The 19,687-nt window shown below is 35.2% G+C and overlaps 1 protein-coding gene across 2 annotated transcripts; it reads right to left on the bottom strand.

The window, feature by feature from the left end:
• Positions 1 to 1,813: 1,813 nt before the first annotated feature.
• On the bottom strand, positions 1,814 to 19,664 carry LOC111051293 (threonine aspartase 1). Of its 2 annotated transcripts, none has more exons than XM_039432188.1 (9): positions 19,298 to 19,664; positions 18,783 to 18,968; positions 17,716 to 17,987; positions 16,654 to 16,733; positions 11,448 to 11,515; positions 10,878 to 10,991; positions 10,077 to 10,272; positions 6,944 to 7,095; positions 1,814 to 3,034 (listed from the first exon to the last, which is right to left on the bottom strand). In XM_039432188.1, exons 3-9 carry the CDS (start codon positions 17,970 to 17,972, stop codon positions 2,963 to 2,965), a joined length of 939 nt encoding a protein of 312 aa, XP_039288122.1. In that variant the 5' UTR covers positions 17,973 to 17,987; positions 18,783 to 18,968; positions 19,298 to 19,664; the 3' UTR covers positions 1,814 to 2,962. The 2 variants fall into 2 exon arrangements, with proteins under 2 accessions (XP_039288122.1, XP_022193463.1); XM_022337771.2 differs by having other exon boundaries at positions 18,901 to 18,968; positions 19,298 to 19,622.
• Positions 19,665 to 19,687: the final 23 nt, after the last annotated feature.

Raw genomic sequence — 19,687 nt, 5'->3', positions numbered from 1 at the left:
AACACATAGTCGAGATATTTCATCTGTAGAACAGCTGTTTTGACGACTTTAAAAAAATGACGACTAAAAAAATCATTGAATTTCACAATTCACACAAAGGAAAAAGTACTCTGAAAACAATTATATATACACATATACAAAAGTCTGATCGTAGTTTCGAATATGAGCAAGGAAAGTTGTGTGAGTGTACCACACCAGATTTTTTTTATTATGATAAGAATAAATATGTGAATTATTTCATAGAGTAAATCTGGAAAACATTATTATTCTATCTTAAGATCAGGGTAGGCATGGGACGAGCTAAATCATTCATTATAGTTCCATGCTATAATTTCAATACAGTACAGTGCGTAATATAGGGCCTAGAATATTAGGAGCCAATTTTCGAATCTTAGAGGAGGAGCTATAGTGACGAGGTAAGACAGTTTTCATTATTTATTTGAGGCACGCTAACGTTTAGCATCACGCAACCATATCAGAAGAATATGAGAAACAAATTATTCAAACAAATATATCTCTCTTGAAATATATCTCAATAGGAAAATATATATATTATCTAATACTTTGACTATAGAACCTTTAAACAGTCTTGTTCGAGACTTGTCTAAGCAATAAATAATGAAACATCAATTTTCAATCAAGAAATAATTAAAATTTAAACAAGATAGGCTACAGATAATATGGAGAGGAATTAAAAGTAAAATTTATTCATAGGAATCATTAATAGGAATTTATTCATATTAAAGCTGAGTTCACACCTAAGTTATTAACAAAATATCAATAACTTAATTCTTATAGATTCTATTAGATTGAACGGAACTTGACAAACACATATGTTCATCATTGTGTATGATAAGATATATTCAATCTGATAGAATCTATAAGGATTAAGTTATTCACTATAAGTTATTAACTTTGGTGTAAACGAAGCTTAACAAGGAGTGAAATAGAACACTATTATGTGGAATCTATTTCATCTTTTTCATTTAACCTCACGCAATAGTTACGGTATCATATGGATTAGAAATCCACCAGATATTTTGAAAGTTAAATTGCAATTTAACTTGTAAAACAAATAGGATCTTATCTTCAACGCATCAACGGATGTGTACTATGCAGTTTTGAATAAGTCACTCTATTGTGCCAATTTTACTTATCTCGATAAACTGCTTCCCTTAAATGGATTCTCAAACAAATCCCGAATTAAATCCATATTAAGTTAGTATCGTTTGTTATAATGTGCTCCAGTTTGAGATATTAAACCACTAGCTGATTCAATTCAGTTTAAGCTTTCACTTGTGCAATCGACCCTTAAGGTCGTATTTATAATTTTTCAACTATTTCCTAGAGCTGTCTTTACCAAGTACGCTTGCTTTGGTTGCTACAACGTTCTGATTAGGTTACCAAAGCGTACTTAGCTAATATTGCGTTTTCAATTTTGCCATTGATACTGTGGAGTATTTACGCCATATTCAACAAACCTAGGCCCAGTTCTTACTGAAGTGACGTGGCACGGATGTGGCGATGGCGTGGCGCTGATTTTTATAACGTCCATACAAACCTATAGTTCAATGCAAACAGAATGACTTGGCGAAACGCAGTTTGCATTGAACCATAAAATGTTTATATAGGAGTGACTTGGAAGTGGCAAAAAGTCAGTGCCACGTCATTTTAGTTTTAATTGAGCCTGATAGATGCCTAATGACTGTCGTTTAAAGACTGCTTTCCTCGACAAAACTTGAATCTTCAAATTATTCATATCTTGGTGTTACTTGGAAACTATGTTCTATAACTATAAGAAAAAACTTGAAAATCGCAAATTACAAATTTTTATTATTAGAAAAATATAAATTTTTACGTGAATGACTAAGCAATATTAAATTGGTTATCTTCAATATTAATATTACTGGAATTCGATAGCTCTAACAAATGTAGCCCGAATATTTAGATGGATAATACTATCAACTTCAAATGTTAACTGTTTCAAACACAGTTATGTTCAGGTCTATCAAGAGGCAACTCGAGTTCACAGGTCATTATTGCGCCTGTGTATCACTGTACAATCCACTGTTTTTCTCTTAAAACACTGTTGCTGAAACTTATTTACAATGTAATTAAATCAGTTACTTGTTACATTTTTACACAGAACCTATTTACACTTTACATAATTATAATATCTTATGGAGCTAGACGTTCAAAAAATAACAAATATTTTAATAATAATAATAATAATAGATGACTAATTCTGACAACAAGAAATCATTTCGAAATTACTGTTATTTTGATGAATTATTTCTTTCCTTTCTACTATTTTTCAAATAGTAGTTTGATAAGATAATTCACAGATTCAATGTTTTTTTTGGCAATAACGATTTTTAAAACAGTCGTCTTTTATAATAGGTATGATAATTTAATTTCCTTCACCTCTTACTAGGATTTATAATAGATATCAATGAATTAATCAATTGGAAGATTCATTGATAGATAGATGAATAAATAAATTAATCAACAATATTTTATATTATTCGACTAGTATAATCATAGAAACAACACCTGTTTCTGATGTTTAAACACTAAAAATGAGTGTTTTTCTATTGAAAACAGAATACTGTTTATATAATAATTTCTATAGTCATATTTTTGTTATGAAACACACAAGAGTTGGATTCGACAGGATCATCAATAATACGTAAGACGTATTTCTAAATATATAGCAAGGTCATGCAATTCTTAAGTCTTGAGTTCTAAACTTTACATTAACAATATCAATTCATAATAAATTATGAAAAATAGACAATAAATCTTAATACTAATTACCAAAGCATAGTGGAGAATACACTATTGTCAACATTGAGTAATAGACCTACTATGAACAAAAAAAAAAAAAATGAATCAAGTTTCAGTACACAATCCACTGAAAATGAGTAAATATATCAAAATTGATTGATTTCTATACAAGTATTCAACAATAAACTCCTTCGACGACAATTGAGGATCCAGGTGTTCGACCAGATGCCAAGCGAGATATCCGCGTCTGAAAAATTACATCAATTTATTTTATGTAATTATTTCCAAGATAGTTAATTTGAATCATGTGAAGCCTCAACTAATTCTAATTGCTTAAGGCTAAATATTCTAGGGGCTATTCAATATTTTGTTGAGTGAATTATAAAGTATTCTTTAAGTTTTTGTTTGTAGACTCCGAGAGAGCATCAATCGTGTTATTCTTTCATTCTAACTCGATGCTAATATACACAGCAATAATGGAGGATAGAAAATATTCAAAGCCACAAAACGCTGGTTGAGTAGGAAATAACAAACAAAGCAAGAAAGGTCTCTGCAAAGGCAAAAGCCTGAAGTAAATTAAAACAACCAGTTCAGTAGAAATTTAAATAAGATGCAAACTTGAGAACTGCATAGATTCCAATATTGAAGACATTATTTAGCAGATGTTATGATATAACAATTTTTTTCACTTATTGTACAGTAAATGTGGAACTTTTTACTTCATTTTTAAGATTTTCCAAAGAATTAGTCACATATTTAAATCTTACAGTCTCATTGAAACCCCCTATTTAAAAATAATAGAATAGAATTTCAAATAAGGATAGTGTGTTGGCTTTACTAGGGAGGGTCTCAGTTCGTCAAGATTTCAGCTCATCAAGTGTCTATTTTGACCATTTCTTGAGACAAGTAGGAAATTGAGCCGATTAGTTCGTCAAGCATCAAGTTTTTGTTGCAGGCTGATATGTAGTAAGCTACACCGTTATACACTAGTTAGGGATTATTGTGGATGGGTTGTGAAGAAGTTCATTGAAGGTTAGGTTAGGGAAAGGTTGGAGGTGAGGTTTTTGCTTTTAAATGGCAATGTGCTGGTAATATTTGATAATTTTATAATTAAATATATGATACTGTATCCAATGAACTTTCTGGAAGCTACAGAACTTGAAAAACTGGACGTACTGAAGTTGCCTATTCGAGCTGACTCTTGATCAACTGAGATCTCCATGGAGTGGATATCACATTTTATGAACATGGTTTGGATTGATACATCATGGCAAGGTCTTGATGCTAAAATCATTGGAAATGATTGATTTATGTAAGAGCAGCAGGATCTAGATTTCCTAGACAACCAGCTGAAGACACCTAAATAATATTGTTGCACTAAGAGCACGGCCAATCAGACCAAACCACTTGCATAAAGCCCTACATTTACTTGAAATATTTGATACCATTGAGGAAAGATAGCATAAAGAAGATAGCTCATGGTATAGGGCGTTTATGTTTCAAATTTCAAGCTGATTTCTTTGTTAGCTCAAGCCAGATATTACTGTCTTGACCGGGTGAGAGTGTATGAAAGGCACAGTATGAACGACTACCAGCGTCACATAGCTTCACAAAAAAGAACATCATAAACAAGGTGCGCCAGAAAAACTTACTTATTTGAAAAAAATCCCGTACGTTGAATTGGTCGTGTAGAGGGGCAGGAGGGGGCGCATCTGGAGAGGGAAGTTCTCAAGTTTATTCTCCCACAAGTAAATTAGCCATCATGCTCTGGTCTAGAGAGCGGCGGGCCTTCGCAGTTGAGAGCTTCTTTTCTAATGTTCCGCGCTCGATTTAAAATTCCTCCCCACAGACTCGTTCCTGGCCATAATTCGATTCTGTCATGAGTTAACTCATTTCAGGAGTGTGAAAATGTCGCTAAAACCAGAAATGGACTTCAACGAGCCATCAGAACTCCAAAAAAATATCAAAAGAGTGAGGCAGTCAGTTGTGCGTCCTCCCAGGAGTTCGGCTCGCAAACATGCAGTTGCTATTGCAATTTCTGTCTCCACTGTTCAACGAATTTTCCATGAAGACCTTCAAATACATCCCTATGAATTGGCTGTTGTTCAAGAATTGACTGAACGCGACTTTGTTGCCCGTCAAAATGCATGTGATATGCTGATTGACAACCTGCCTGAAGACGCGGTCATTTTTCTAGTGACAAGGCTCATATCCACATGCGATTCGTCAATGCGATTTTTTATGGGGTTATTTGAAATCTCTGGTTTATGTCGATCGACCACGGACCATAGCACACCTAAAGAACATCATTCGCGACGCCATTGCCAACATACCGATTGATATACTGCAACGAAATTTCAAAAATCGACTTCATCAGTGTATTCGCAATGGGGGTCGCCATTGTTCTGATGTGATTTTCAAGACTGCATGGAAAAATTGAAATATTGTATCTATATTATTATATATATATATAAATGAATGTCTGTTTGTGTGTTTGTTAGTTTGTGTGTTTGTTTGTTTGTTCCCTATAGACTCGAAAACTACTTGACAGAACGGCATGACACTTTGTGAATATGTTGTGTGAGTATTGGGGATGGTTTCTGACTAGAAATTTTAATAGGGGGGCTAATAATTGACCGAGCGAAGTGAGGTCTAAGACTCAAGTCGACGGTTTGGCATTTCTCTTAATGTTTAAATGTTTTTATGTTGCGCATTTACGGCGAAACGCGGTAATAGATTTTTATGAAATTTGACAGGTATGTCCCTTTTTAAATTGCGCGTCGACGTATATACAAGGTTTTTGGAAATTTGGCATTTCAAGGATAATAAGAAAGGGAAAAGGAGCCTCCATCATACGCCAATATTACCGTAAAAATCAGACTATAGAATTATTCATCATAAATCAGCTGTCTAGTGGACTATAATACTACCCGTTCAAAAACATCGAACATCTTGAAAATTTATCTTTCCATCAACGTTAGTAGACAGTTGACTATAATTCTACCCGTTCAAAAACATCGAACATCTTGAAAATTGTATCTTTCCATCAACGTTGTAGACAGTTGCAGCCAGACCTGATAACAGCGCTCACACTCACATTCCGGGACGACACGTCACGGTACGATAGGACAGAAAGCTCTTTGTTTATTTAGGATTTTTTCTAGAGATTTTAAATTGATAAATTATTTATCAATTTTTGAGAAAACATAACAACAGGTCAATGTAACTTACTGAGCGCGAGGTCTACTGTTCACAGAACTACTAGTAATAATTTATTAATCCATTTTACAGACCTATGTTTTCGTACTTGCCGGCCAAGCGGCTAACGTAGAACGGGAAGATGATCATGATTCAAAATCATATTGTGATAATATGATTTAGCATCTAAAGTTACCAGCTGTATGATAAACACACCATCCTCTGATAAATTGTGTACTGTTATTAAAACGGAAGTTTGGAGTTGAAGTTAGTGTAGTTGATTGGTACCAGCTGTAGATAATCATTCCTTAGAAGACCTATACAAATAATACACTCCCCTATCATTGAGAAACTGGAAAATGTTGGAAAAAAATTATTCACCTTATAAAAGAGAGTTGTTCATATTGCATTCATTAATTACTGAAGAATGACAGACTAATTTACTTTTTTTTAATTTAGCTCAGCTTATATTCATCCTGAAAGAATATGAAATTCTGTGTAATTCATCGTACATCGCATATTTCCTGAACCATCTATTGGCAATCAAAAACTATTTTTGATTCAACACTTTACTGATAGATAATAGATATTACTACCAATTGATTGAGAAGAATATGTTTTCGGAATAATAAATGCTGCATGACTAAGCACTTAGGAAGTCCGTATTGAGATGTAAATGGAAATATTGGTCAGATAAAAAAAACCCAAATAAAGTCAAGTGTGACATGAGATACATTGACTTTTTGGCGGTACGAAGTTCGCCGGGTAAGCTAGTCTCATATAATAAAAGATTAAAACTATATCTGAAGTACTTTTGTTTTTATTGACATTTCGAATAAGTAAGTTTCTCTGACGCACCTTGTACAATCGGTTTAAACAAACAATGAAATTTGGCCCATGTACGCCCTATACCATGGGATATCTACTTATGCAATCTGTTCTCTATGTTGATACTCACTTGAGGTTTTGAGTGATTCGTACTCATATAACCAACACATATCGACTGGGTTGTATGCGCCCACAGGAACTCCACACCTGCGCCCTCCATCCGATCCTGGAGAGCAATCACTCCACATAACTTGTCTTTAACGTCTTGGAGGAAAGGTGACTCTGAAACCAAACCATGAAAATTGAAGTGAGTACTCCACATATTTCATCATTCATTTTATTTATCAATCAAATGGGATGAATGAGAATAGTAGAATAGTACAAGAAATACATAGAATATTATATATTTAGAATAATAGGACAATAAGCTAATTATTCTAGTTATACAGAGTGAGTCATATGTATGGGAACCCTTCTATAAGTTAGAAACGGTTGTAGATATAATACTGTAATTTTCAGGATGAGTTATTGGTCGAATACTCCTCCTTCTGACGTACAACTGAATTTCAACCCCTCATAAGGGATGGTAACTCGAATATTTCAATAATATCAACCCATTGTGTGGTACATCATTTTAAAGGCCTTTTCAAAACAAGAAAGATGGCATCATTAAAAATGCTCTGTAATATCTGAATCAAGAATGGCGGCTGATTGAAGTTTTAGTTTTTACTTGAAATTTTGGATAAGAGTATAATAGAAAATTTTTATTCATGTCATCCAGAGCCAATAGTTCAAACTTCATAAAAAGGTTCAGTTTAGGTATTGGTTCATATTTTTATGTTATTATCCAAGAGCTACATTTCAAAACAACAAGCGAGTGAAGCAAGTTCAAAATAACCTTTTGACTGATATGATGCACTAGAGAGATCCGTTTTAATGGGATTTGCAGGCGAGCGGAACAAGTACGCTCCTGTACGAACTTGCATATTATATTATATACATAAATACAGGAATCACTTGCGAGACGCACAGACACTCATTCTGAAAATGTTTGCCAATTCAATAAGAAACATTTCCAAGTCAGTTGAATTCGGAAAGAGAAATAGTTTATTTCATTTTATGTTTGCTGTGATAGAAGTTACAACATCGACAAGCTCTTCTTCTAATAATCGAATTCATAGAGTGTGTGAAACAGTGTCTGTGATTGTACTACTTCCCCGCCCGCTTCAAGCTGGTTTCAATGTTCAATGATCAGCTGTTGAGGAGCTTGGTTGTCGTTAGCGTGCGAGGAGCCTAGTTTTCGGGTACGATCACGACAACCAGACCCCTCATATCCAGCAGGGGATCAGTTGTCGGGGATCTTGGTTGTCGTGAGCGTATGCGGAGCTTGGTTGTCGCCGACGTTCGTTCTAGTAGGGGATTAGATGTCGGGGAGACTAGTTGACGGCAATGGTATATTTTGCCAGGGGATTTACTGACGCATATGATCAAAATTGCGAGGAGCTTAGTTGTCGGAGAGACAGGTTGGCGGCGACCCGCAATATTATTGTGAAATATAGGACCTATTTATCAAATGAGGCCTCACAACTGTTGTAAACAAGTCATAGACACTGCGTTGGCCACAGCTGATTGCTCAATTTGAGTGGCCTGTTGTTATAAGTAGCTACTCACTTGAGGTTTTGAGTGATTCGTACTCATATAACCAACACATATCGACTGGGTTGTATGCGCCCACAGGAACTCCACACCTGCGCCCTCCATCCGATCCTGGAGAGCAATCACTCCACATAGCTTGTCTTTAACGTCTTGGAGGAAAGGTGACTCTGAAACCAAACCATGAACATTGAAGTGAGTACTCTACATATTTCATCATTCATTTTATTTATCAATCGAATCGGATTAATGAGGATAGTAGAAGAAATACATAGAATATTATATATTTAGAATAAAAGGACAATAGGCTAATTATTCTAGTTATACAGAGTGAGTCATATGTATGGGAACCCTTATATAAGTTGGAAACTGTTGTAGAAATAATACTGTAACTTTCAGATTCAAGATAAGTTATTGGTCGAATACTCCACCTTTTGACGTACAACTGAATTTCAACCCCTCATAAGGGGTGGTAACTCGAATATTTCAATAATGTAAACCCATTGTGTGGTACATCATTTTAAAGGCCTTTTCAAAATAAGAAAGATGGCGCCAATAAAAATGTTCTGTAATATCTGTATCCAAAATGGCGGCTGATTGAAATTTTAGTTTTTACTTGAAATAATGGATACAAGTATCATAGAAAATTTTTATTAATGTCATCCAGAGCCAATAGTTCAAACTTCATAAAAAGGTTCAGTTTAGGTATTGGTTCATATTTTTATGTTATTATCCAAGAGCTACATTTCAAAACAACAAGCGAGTGAAGCAAGTTCAAAATAACCTTTTGACTGATATGATGCACTAGAGAGATCCGTTTTAATGGGATTTGCAGGCGAGCGGAACAAGTACGCTCCTGTACGAACTTGCATATTATATTATATACATAAATACAGGAATCACTTGCGAGACGCACAGACACTCATTCTGAAAATGTTTGCCAATTCAATAAGAAACATTTCCAAGTCAGTTGAATTCGGAAAGAGAAATAGTTTATTTCATTTTATGTTTGCTGTGATAGAAGTTACAACATCGACAAGCTCTTCTTCTAATAATCGAATTCATAGAGTGTGTGAAACAGTGTCTGTGATTGTACTACTTCCCCGCCCGCTTCAAGCTGGTTTCAATGTTCAATGATCAGCTGTTGAGGAGCTTGGTTGTCGTTAGCGTGCGAGGAGCCTAGTTTTCGGGTACGATCACGACAACCAGACCCCTCATATCCAGCAGGGGATCAGTTGTCGGGGATCTTGATTGTCGTGAGCGTATGCGGAGCTTGGTTGTCGCCGACGTTCGTTCTAGTAGGGGATTAGATGTCGGGGAGACTAGTTGACGGCAATGGTATATTTTGCCAGGGGATTTACTGACGCATATGATCAAAATTGCGAGGAGCTTAGTTGTCGGAGAGACAGGTTGGCGGCGACCCGCAATATTATTGTGAAATATAGGACCTATTTATCAAATGAGGCCTCACAACTGTTGTAAACAAGTCATAGACACTGCGTTGGCCACAGCTGATTGCTCAATTTGAGTGGCCTGTTGTTATAAGTAGCTACTTTAATGTACAATATTGCAGGTCAGGTCTATTTCGTAAAAGATGTGAGTTAACCTACTGAGGAAGCAATCATTGATTGTTTTGTAGATGGCGGCTGTGGGACAATTGGAGGTTTGCAGTGATCTGGCAGCCTCTTTGGCTAGGAACGTTTTGATGATGTGCTCTCCGCATCCCGAGGTCGAAACAGCCACGCCCGGAATTCCATTTTCTCTGTGGCCATCTTCAGCCCAGCACCCTCCTCCAAATATTGCTGCCTAGAATGGTGAATAAAAATTAAAATATATTCGACAGATGACAATAACTAGATATCAAGAATAAAAAAAAATCAAAACCATTCTACAAAAGATTAATTCAAGAAATCATTTATTTCACTTCGAAATGAAATGATATATTGATAGGCTACGTGTTTGCCTCTTGAATACAATAAAGGGAATTGAGACGGCAAATACGTTTTACTGTTGCCACAAAGTTGCAGAAGTATTTGTGGACTGGGACTATTAAAATTGTATATTCATGTCACATTGTTTCTTAATTTCTCCTTTTTGTGAGTGTTGTGAAATACAAACTATATACAACAATCTCGAGAGATTACCGTTGAGTCGTTTTATGGAGGGCTTCGGAGATTGCATTGATTTCATATTTATTCTATCAAACACATTAAAATATTGGGAGGAAAAACAGGACAAAGTCATTTTGACTGATTACTTTGGGTTCCAAACTTGGCACCTTATACAAAGGCCTAACAAGATATTATCATCGCATCATCCCATACATACAACTAATAATATTATTTTGATCTAGTGTTATTCTTTTATAAATTATTTGATTTGAAGAAAGTGAAGGACTAACTGATAATTACTTGACCAACTCGGCCCGGTGGCTTGAGAACGATTCCCCCACTGGAGCTTGAAGCAGCTATATGACCAGACTTATCCATACAAATTGAGCCGACTGTGTCCATTCGCACATTTCCCTAAAAAACACACAAATAATATATATTTATTCATTTATGGATGAAGCAAACAAATAAATGAGAACATAATATGGATAAACGATTAATAAATTGTGTATGCAAACGAATACACTATTTAGAAAATAAAATCAGAAATACTGTTCATATCTCTTGCTTATATTTCTGAATTTTCTCCCAAAATATAATTGAAGAATGAACGTTATGTTCAAAATTTATATTCACAACAAAAGCAAATTGCAATTGGGTAATTAATTTAAAATTCAAGTAAGATAAGAAAAACACTTGACAATTAATTGAATTATTCGATCTTGAACTGGAAAAGAAATCACTCATTTTTTATATAATCGAAACTATTTCTTTAGAATGTATTTACTTGTTTTTAGGACTATTATGGAAAGCTTTTATTCATTACAGCATTCAATACAGGAGTTTAAATTGATAAAAATAATACCTCACCTGTGATAATTTGATATTGTATTTTTCGATACGTTTCTTGTAGAGATTATGCTGTTTGAGAGCACGCTCTGTGGAGAAATAGAAAATCGATAATCAATATAAATTTAACTAAAAAAGTAGTAACAGTTTATTCACAAATAGAAATACCTAATGAAAAGTATATGATAATGCGATAATAAGTTTTTTTTTTTTTAATCACATTACTATTGCTATCTAGTCTTGAGACTAATGAGCAAATTTTATCAAACCTAATTTACTAATTGTATAATTATAATATGGACTACAGTGAAACTCTCTTTAGAATTTCTTACTGCTACCTACTAATAATTATTATGTACATCTATTAACTGTACTACTTAAGCTAGATTTCACTCAATCACTGCTCTGCTTTTTCACTAGACACCACTTTCACTGCACACCAATTCAAATGGTTTCCTTCTTTTCAGTCTCCGCACCAACCCTCCGTTGTCTAGCAGCTGGATTGCTTCGACGTTCGTGTGTTGGTGGAGCCGTTCTTCATGACTTTCTGCATACCTTTGAATCTCACAGGATACCATGTTGACTCCCAGGTCCCTATGGATGTCGCTGTTCCGCACATACCAGGGAGCATCAACGATGTTTCGGAGCACCTTGTTCTGGAATCTTTGTATGATGGTGACGTTGCTCTGTTTGGTGCAGCCCCATAGTTGTATTCCATAGGTCCAAACAGGTTTGAAGATCTGCTTGTAGAGGAGCAATTTGTTTGGTATTGAAAGTGATGAGTTTCTTCCAATAAGCCAGTAGAATTTCTTGTATTTTATGTTCAGTTCTTCTTTTTTCTTTTTGACATGCTCTTTCCAGCGAAGCTTAGCATCAAGAGTCATACCTAGGTATATAGCTTGATTTTCATGTGGTATATTAATTCCATTGATGTTGATTGGAAGGTACACAGCTCTCTTGTTGGTGTTAACATGAATCGACTTTTCCTCATTGAGCTTCATTCTCCACTTTTTGGTCCAGTCTTGTATCTTGTTGACAGATCTCTGAAGCTTCGCTGTTGCAATACCAACATCACTGTCTACTGCTAGTAGGGCGGTGTCATCTGCTAACGTGGCTGTGGTATTCTCCTCCAAATTAGGGATATCACTAGTGAAGAGAAGATAAAGGACTGGTCCTAAAACACTTCCTTGCGGAACTCCTGCTTTTATCTCTCTTAGATCAGAATATGAATCTTCATATTTGACTCTAAAGTACCTTCCTGTCAAATATGATTGCAATATTTCTGTAAATTGCTTAGGAAGCATTTTCTTCAGTTTATAAAGAAGTCCCTCATGCCATACTTTGTCAAAAGCTTGCCCTATGTCGAGAAAAACTGCTGAACAAACCTTTTTTTCTTCCAAGCTCTTCTCTATTATATTAACTATCCTATGTACTTGATCAATTGTGGAGTGTTTTTTTCTGAAACCAAATTGATGATTAGGAATTAATTGCTTTCTCTCAATTATTGGCTTGAGTCTACTCAATAATATCCTCTCAAACAACTTTGATAACACAGGTAACAATGAAATTGGTCTGTATGAAGCTACTTCATGTGGTTCTTTTCCTGGCTTGAGTAACATTATAACTTCAGCTACTTTCCAGACTCCTGGTACAAATCTGAGTCTGAATGAAGCATTCAGGATGTTTGTTAGCTTGATGAGTGCTTTCCTTGGTAGATGCTTCAGGACTAAGCCAGTTATCAGGTCAAATCCTGGAGTTTTCTTAGCATTCATAAGTTTTATTTCCTTTCTCACTTCTTCTACTGAGACATTCATTAGTTCTTGATTTTCCTGCATGATGTTACCTTCAATTTCTAGATCTTCTTGAGCTGCAACGTTTGGCTGGAAGACATTCACAAGATGATCAGCAAATGCCTGTGCCTTTTCTTCATTATTCTTGGCCCATTGTCTATTCAGTTTCCTAATAGGGGGAACTTGTTGGATGGGTGTTTTTATTTTCTTAGAAGCCTTCCATAGTGAGTAATCAGTGTTGCCTTGTCCTGTCAAATTACTCAAGTAACTGTTGATTGATTCATTTTTAATAAACTGTATCTCTCTTTTCAGTTCCTGTGTGAGAGTATTCAGTAATCTTTTATCTTGAGGAGAACGTGAATGCTGCCACCTCCTTCTAGCTCTTCTTTTCTCTGCAATCATTTCTCTTATTTCCAATGGATAATTATTTCCTACTGTTCTTCGTTTCCTAGTCTGCGGAGTATTACACCAGGCTGCCTGTTGTATATCAGTAACAAATTTTTCCAGCTCCTCATCTATTTGATCTGCAGTTGTTAATGGTGAATTCAGGTTAATTCTTTCCTCCAACACTTGCTGAAAGCCATCCCAATCTGTATACTTATTAACTAGTGTGGGATAATTATTTTGTTTTTGTAAAATAGTGTCACTCAACTTCAGAATAATTGGAGAGTGGTCTGAATTGAGATCAAAACTTTCCTCTACTTGCAAATAGTTTACTGAAATGTTTTTGATTATGAAAAAGTCTATGAGATCAGGTATCTTACTTGTATCTGTAGGCCAATAAGTTGGTTTTCCAGTTGAAAGAGATTCACATCTTGACTCTCTTACAGCTTCGTAAAGTACCTTGCCTTATGAGTGTTAATCGTGATCCCCAATGAATGTGTTTTGAATTGAAGTCACCGCCAAGGATAAATCTCGTTCCAACATATCAAACATTGATAGATGATCTTCTTTTCTGAATGAATATCGAGGAGGACAGTAGACAGCTGCAACTACAAATCGATAATTAACTGCTTCCACACATACTCCTATCAATTGAATTCGTTCAGTTTCTAATTAACGTGTTCATTATGCTGAATGCTCTCTTTGATTATGATTGAACTCCCCCCTCTCGCAACATTGTTGGGATGTAAGGCGTGGTAGGTCCTGTAACCTTTAAATTTTATGTAGGACTGTTTTGTAAAGTGAGACTCAGAAATGAGACAAATATCTACATTATCTATGTTTAGAACTGCTTCCAATTCCAGTTGTCGTTGTAAGAGTCCATTTGCGTTCCATTCCATTATGTTTAGTGAACGAATCATTTTGGTTTTTGTTGTCTATTATTGTCTAATTTCTCGATGCGAGATTGAAGGGATGAAATTATTTTCTCTTGTTTATCAAGTTTAGATAAGATGAGCTGTAGGATTTGTGAGGTGTCTTTTACTTCTTCATTTTTCTTCATCTGCGATTTATTTTCTTTGGATACGATTTCGGCGAAAGTCATTCTCTTTTCTGTGGGCCTACTTTGATGTTGAGTGGGCCTACTTTGAGAATTAGCCACATTTCGAGCCTGAGAATCGACAACATTTTTTGATGTTATATTCTTACTGGCTACCCTACTCGAGTTACGTATTTTTTGTAACTCAATTGCTACAGAGCAACCACGGTAGCTTGCAGGATGAGCTTCACCACAATGAATGCATTTCGGTAGTGCTTCACTAGGTTTCGTACACTCCTTTGATGCATGTTTTCCAGCGCACTTCACACATCTGGCCTCCTTGTTGCAATAAGCCTGAGTGTGGTTGAAAGCCTGGCAACGCTTACATTGAGGTATTAGATTAACTTTCTTCAATTCTTCAACTTCTACTCTGCAACCCAGAATATGTTTAAGTTCAAAAACCTTCTTAACATTCTCTTCTGCGCTGAACGAAACCATGAACATGTCTAATGGTTCTTTAGTTTTCCACTTCAACTTATTCACTACATCTACCACTAGCAATCCCTTAGCCTTTAAGTCCTCCATTATGGATTCTATACTACAGGAGTGATGAAGTTTTTTTATCATCACTCTTATGGGTCTCACCTGTTTGTTTTCATACGAGTGCCAGTTGAAACCATCGTTGATTAATTCTTTTGTAATATTTCTGTACGTTTCTGAATCTACTGAATTTACTTTGAAAGTCTCTCTACTCAAGAGCTTTATTCTAAATTTTTCATCTAGTCACTTTTTTCAAACTTTTATGAAGAGACTCCAGGCTCTTTATACCATCCACTATGATTGGTGGCGGTGGCGTTTCTTTCTTCTTGTTCTTTACTTCCTCACCTTTATTCTTCTGCAATGAGGTGATTTTGTTCAACTGACGATGGTTACCAGTAGGCTCATTCTTTGGTTCAGGAGACAAAGTACTATTTAGTTTCCTCTTCTTTGTAGTACGTTTGTTACGGGCCCTGATCCACTCAGTCTCTTTTGCCAACTCCTCCTCATTAGTTGAGTAGTTTTCAGCAACTGCTGGACTGCATGGTTGTTGAATGTTCTGTTCTATTTTTTGAAATCGCAATTCTAAGTCTTCAATTCTCCGCTGAAGTTCTACGTTGCTCTTCTCTAGCTGCTTTCTCTTCTCATCCGACTCCTTCCAGGCGATGAAGAGTGCATGCTCGGCGGCTGAATGGAGCTTATTTGATTTAATATAACGATCCGGTGAACACTGGATCTCTGATGGTTTGGTGGTGTCCATGTTCTCGATGTTGCTTTCCTCGTCTTCTTGCTCTTCAAACTCCGGGGCAAGAAAACTGGGTAGTTTCAACAATTTTCCACTTGACGTAGCCATAGTCAATAATTTGCGAACATACTTTTCGAAAAGCCCTCGTACTCACTCACGATCGCGGAAACGCGAGCGCGAACGAAAATTGAAGGCCGCGCGAAAGTAGGTCACTTCGATTGCATAAAGACGGCGGATTTTAACCGAAATTTGATGCAATGTTTTGTTCCACTTAAATACCGTGAACAATCAACTGCTGACTCACTACTTCTACTGCACTACACTACGAGTACGTCTGCACTGTATGAGAGCTAACGCGATACTGCGATAATAAGTGAGATTTCGGATTGATTTAAAGATTTCAATAGTTATTACTACAAAAACATCATAATTTTGCTTCATCAACAATACTATCAAAAACTATCACAGGATAACAGCAAATAAATTGCCAGAATAATGAATACTGAACAATTTATTTGTAGAACATAATCCTGAACTGAAAACCCATAAAACATACTTCAAAAATGAAATAGCATTATCCTGAACTGGAAACCTATCTTCCAATACACACAGAGATCCATCGTAGAAAAAAATGGAATGGAAAACTTTGAATGAGAAAGAAATATGTAAAAATTAGAACTAAATTTGTCATGCACAACTGAAATTTGACACAATAAGCACATTACACATTCTCACCTGATATTAAACAATCTTCATCGACAAGAGGAAGACCATTGTTGGAAGCCCATTCACTAGCACCTGATCCTACCAACAGACTTTAGTCACAAAACTGTTATCAGAAATATTATAAATGCTAACTTGAACATAAAACATTCAAGCTTTAACAATATGTTGGATAAAACTCAGCCTAGTAATATTTTTTTATTATTAAATCTAACATAGGGGTAACATTAGAAGGAGGAGAAGAGTTCTTACTTTACAAGAAATTATCCCAAAATATAGACCTCTAAGTCTTGTTTCATCAAATATGAGAAAGTACTAAAATTGATACCACAAGTATAATATTCAAACTTTCATTTTAACGATAAATTGATCAAATCTTCAGATGGGCATGGTATGGAATTCGATGAAACATTAAGAAATTGTAAGATTCTAATTGGATGTTTGAAATAATTATTATATACCGGTATTGAAAAAGTATTTCTCAAGTCCTGGGAAGCCATTATACATCCAAAAACGGCTATAAGATTATTCATTCAAGCTATATTTATATTGAAGTTTTATGATTTAAGCTCTTATGCCATTATCAAGTATCTTGATAACAAAACTTGGCCAATTTGACTCCTAGAAACTTCTCATGATCGTCATCTACTGTGTAATGCTGTAATATCTACTGTGTAATATGAAAGATAAAATATGTTGAATGAAAAAGACTAAGAAATTGTCAAAAAAAACCACTGATAAATCACTGATCTATCAGTGGTTTTTTGACAATTTCTTAGTCTTTTTCATTCAATATGAATAATTACCACAATAGGCTATCAACTTCTAAACTACACAAAATGATAAAATATGTGTTTCAATAACTTGATCACTATCCCTACTTAAGATGAATAGTGGTATTTTTAGTAAGTTCAAGATGTAAAAGATCACAAATAAAAATTGCTATTAGGAATGTGTGGAGGAAAAAAGTTTAAGTTAGTTATCAAGAAATTTTATCCTACACTGCATACATATTATAGATCTCTTAATGTGATAAATTCGAAATATGAAAGATTTTTGTGTGCTTGCACATACCAAGGCTGCATTCTTCCTAGAGACAGCGGCTCGAGCTGTTTTTTGCAGAGCGTCTGAGCCAACAGGACAGGGTTCTTGACTTTGGAGACAGCGGCGCATGCTCCAAACTGCAAATTGCTGCCATCCATCACACTGGCGTCACACTCCACCCGCCCGTCCCATGTCAGGTTAGAGCCGTATCCGGCATTTGTCAGAGCCGAATTCTCCAGAATCTCAGTAACAGCAGCTACTGCGTCCAGTGATGAGCCGTCATTCATCAGAATCTCGATTCCCTGAAGGTCAAAAAATAGTAATTGAAATGAACGAGATAGACTTGAACAATACATTTTCTCAAGTTTATAAGAGAAATTATAGTTTTACAACAACATGCTGTGGATTCCAGAGAATTTATTGGCCAGATCAATTTTACTTAGTTCACGTTAACCACCTTACTTTTTCTCTTCCGATAATTTTAATGATGTGATTTTTGTAATAATAAAGAATGAAATAATATTTCAATCACATACAATCAAGACTTTAAAAAGAGTTGTCAAATGTTTGGAAGCAAAAACCACGATATGGAGAAGATCTAAAGAAGGCCTATAGCAAAGTGCCTGGTCAAGAAACTTGGGCGAAATATAAGAGAAAGAAAGCGCTTCTACGAATTGTATGTTAGCTTGGTGGAGGAGATGTATCACACAGGAGTGATGAGCTCATTCAATTAAGATGAGAGAACACAGTTAAATTGTTCAAACCTCAGAGCACAGGAATAATAGTGGCAGCTTAATTGAATGCCATATTTAGTTCCTTCAAAAAAGAATTTAGACTCTGCCAATGTCTTTTGCAACAAATGACGATTAAGTTACTAGTGGACACCATTATTGTCCCTGTGTGCAGGTGCTTTTACTTTGAGTCGTTGGGTTCAAGCATGCAGAGTAATAATGGGCTTTATTGAAAATAAAGCAAGAATTGAATTGAGGGTGGCTGAAGTGATGTACTTTGTGACATAATGGTGAGGTAGAGAATTATGAGCAGAGTATGAAACAATAATGATATGGTAGCTATGCTGCAATGTACTGAAACTTAACTCATTTTCAAAATAAAAGTGACGAAGATGTGCATGTTGAATCAGGAGCTGTTATGAATATGCATGCTAAGATTGATAATGTGCATGAAGTGCAGAAAATCAATGATTATTTTTTTCACCTTTTTGCATGCTTTTTTACAAAGCAGCTCCTTCTTGTCTTGCAAATTCAATGAGTGACTTCCTGCACCTGAAAGAAAAGCAAGACCATTATTCTAAAATACTCAAAGTCAAATTGCAAAGAGCTAGGATTTCCAAATAGACAGTGTAAAAAAATTTCTCACATAGCCTACATTTAAAATAAACTGATTGGAGATTTATTTTGTGGAGGTGCCAGATCCCCCCAAAATATGCTACTCACACAACTCCCCTAGTGAGTATAATGTTCATTCATTGAAGTAAGTTGAAGATAAAAACTACAAAATTTGATCATTGAGTAGTATTATGGAAACTTAATAGAAACCTTTGCTAATCACAACAATTTAAAAAATAGAAATATCTAATTAAAAAATAACTTACCCAGATGAACGCCAACAAATCCAGCCATTACTTGGTATATTGAATACTTATATAATAAGTAAAAGTATATTAATTAGTAAACATCATTGTTACTGTTTTTCAATGTAAAAAAACTTTCAACAAATTTAAGAAAGCAAAGATTCCAAAATATATCTCAAGAAAATCCTGTTATTTCTTACTTTGTCTACTATATAACATTTAAAAACAATTATAATATAATGAAGAATCAAAATCAACCACTAGACAAAGTAATAAAGTATTTATTATTAAACTGACTTAATTCTAACCTAAAAATTTAACCAAGTGAGAATTTGACACTTTGAAAAAACTGCAGCTGGCCAGCTGCTCTTAACGAACAGCTGATTGAGTAACCGACCGATGATGACTACA

This window comes from Nilaparvata lugens, chromosome 7, assembly GCF_014356525.2.
Source record: "Nilaparvata lugens isolate BPH chromosome 7, ASM1435652v1, whole genome shotgun sequence".
NCBI classification, from domain to species: domain Eukaryota; kingdom Metazoa; phylum Arthropoda; class Insecta; order Hemiptera; family Delphacidae; genus Nilaparvata; species Nilaparvata lugens.
This window is presented reverse-complemented; position numbering and strand designations above follow the sequence as displayed.

What these genes read in the sequence shown, in the direction of transcription:
- LOC111051293 (XM_022337771.2), bottom strand. Translation starts at nt 19,325, where the DNA reads ATGGCTGGATTTGTTGGCGTTCATCTGG. An exon ending in ATTTGTTGGCGTTCATCTGG is followed by an intron (nt 18,969 to 19,297) that starts GTAAGTTATTTT and finishes CTTTTCTTTCAG; the next exon opens with GTGCAGGAAGTCACTCATTG. An exon ending in AATCAATGATTGCTTCCTCA is followed by an intron (nt 7,096 to 10,076) that starts GTAGGTTAACTC and finishes GTTTGGTTTCAG; the next exon opens with AGTCACCTTTCCTCCAAGAC.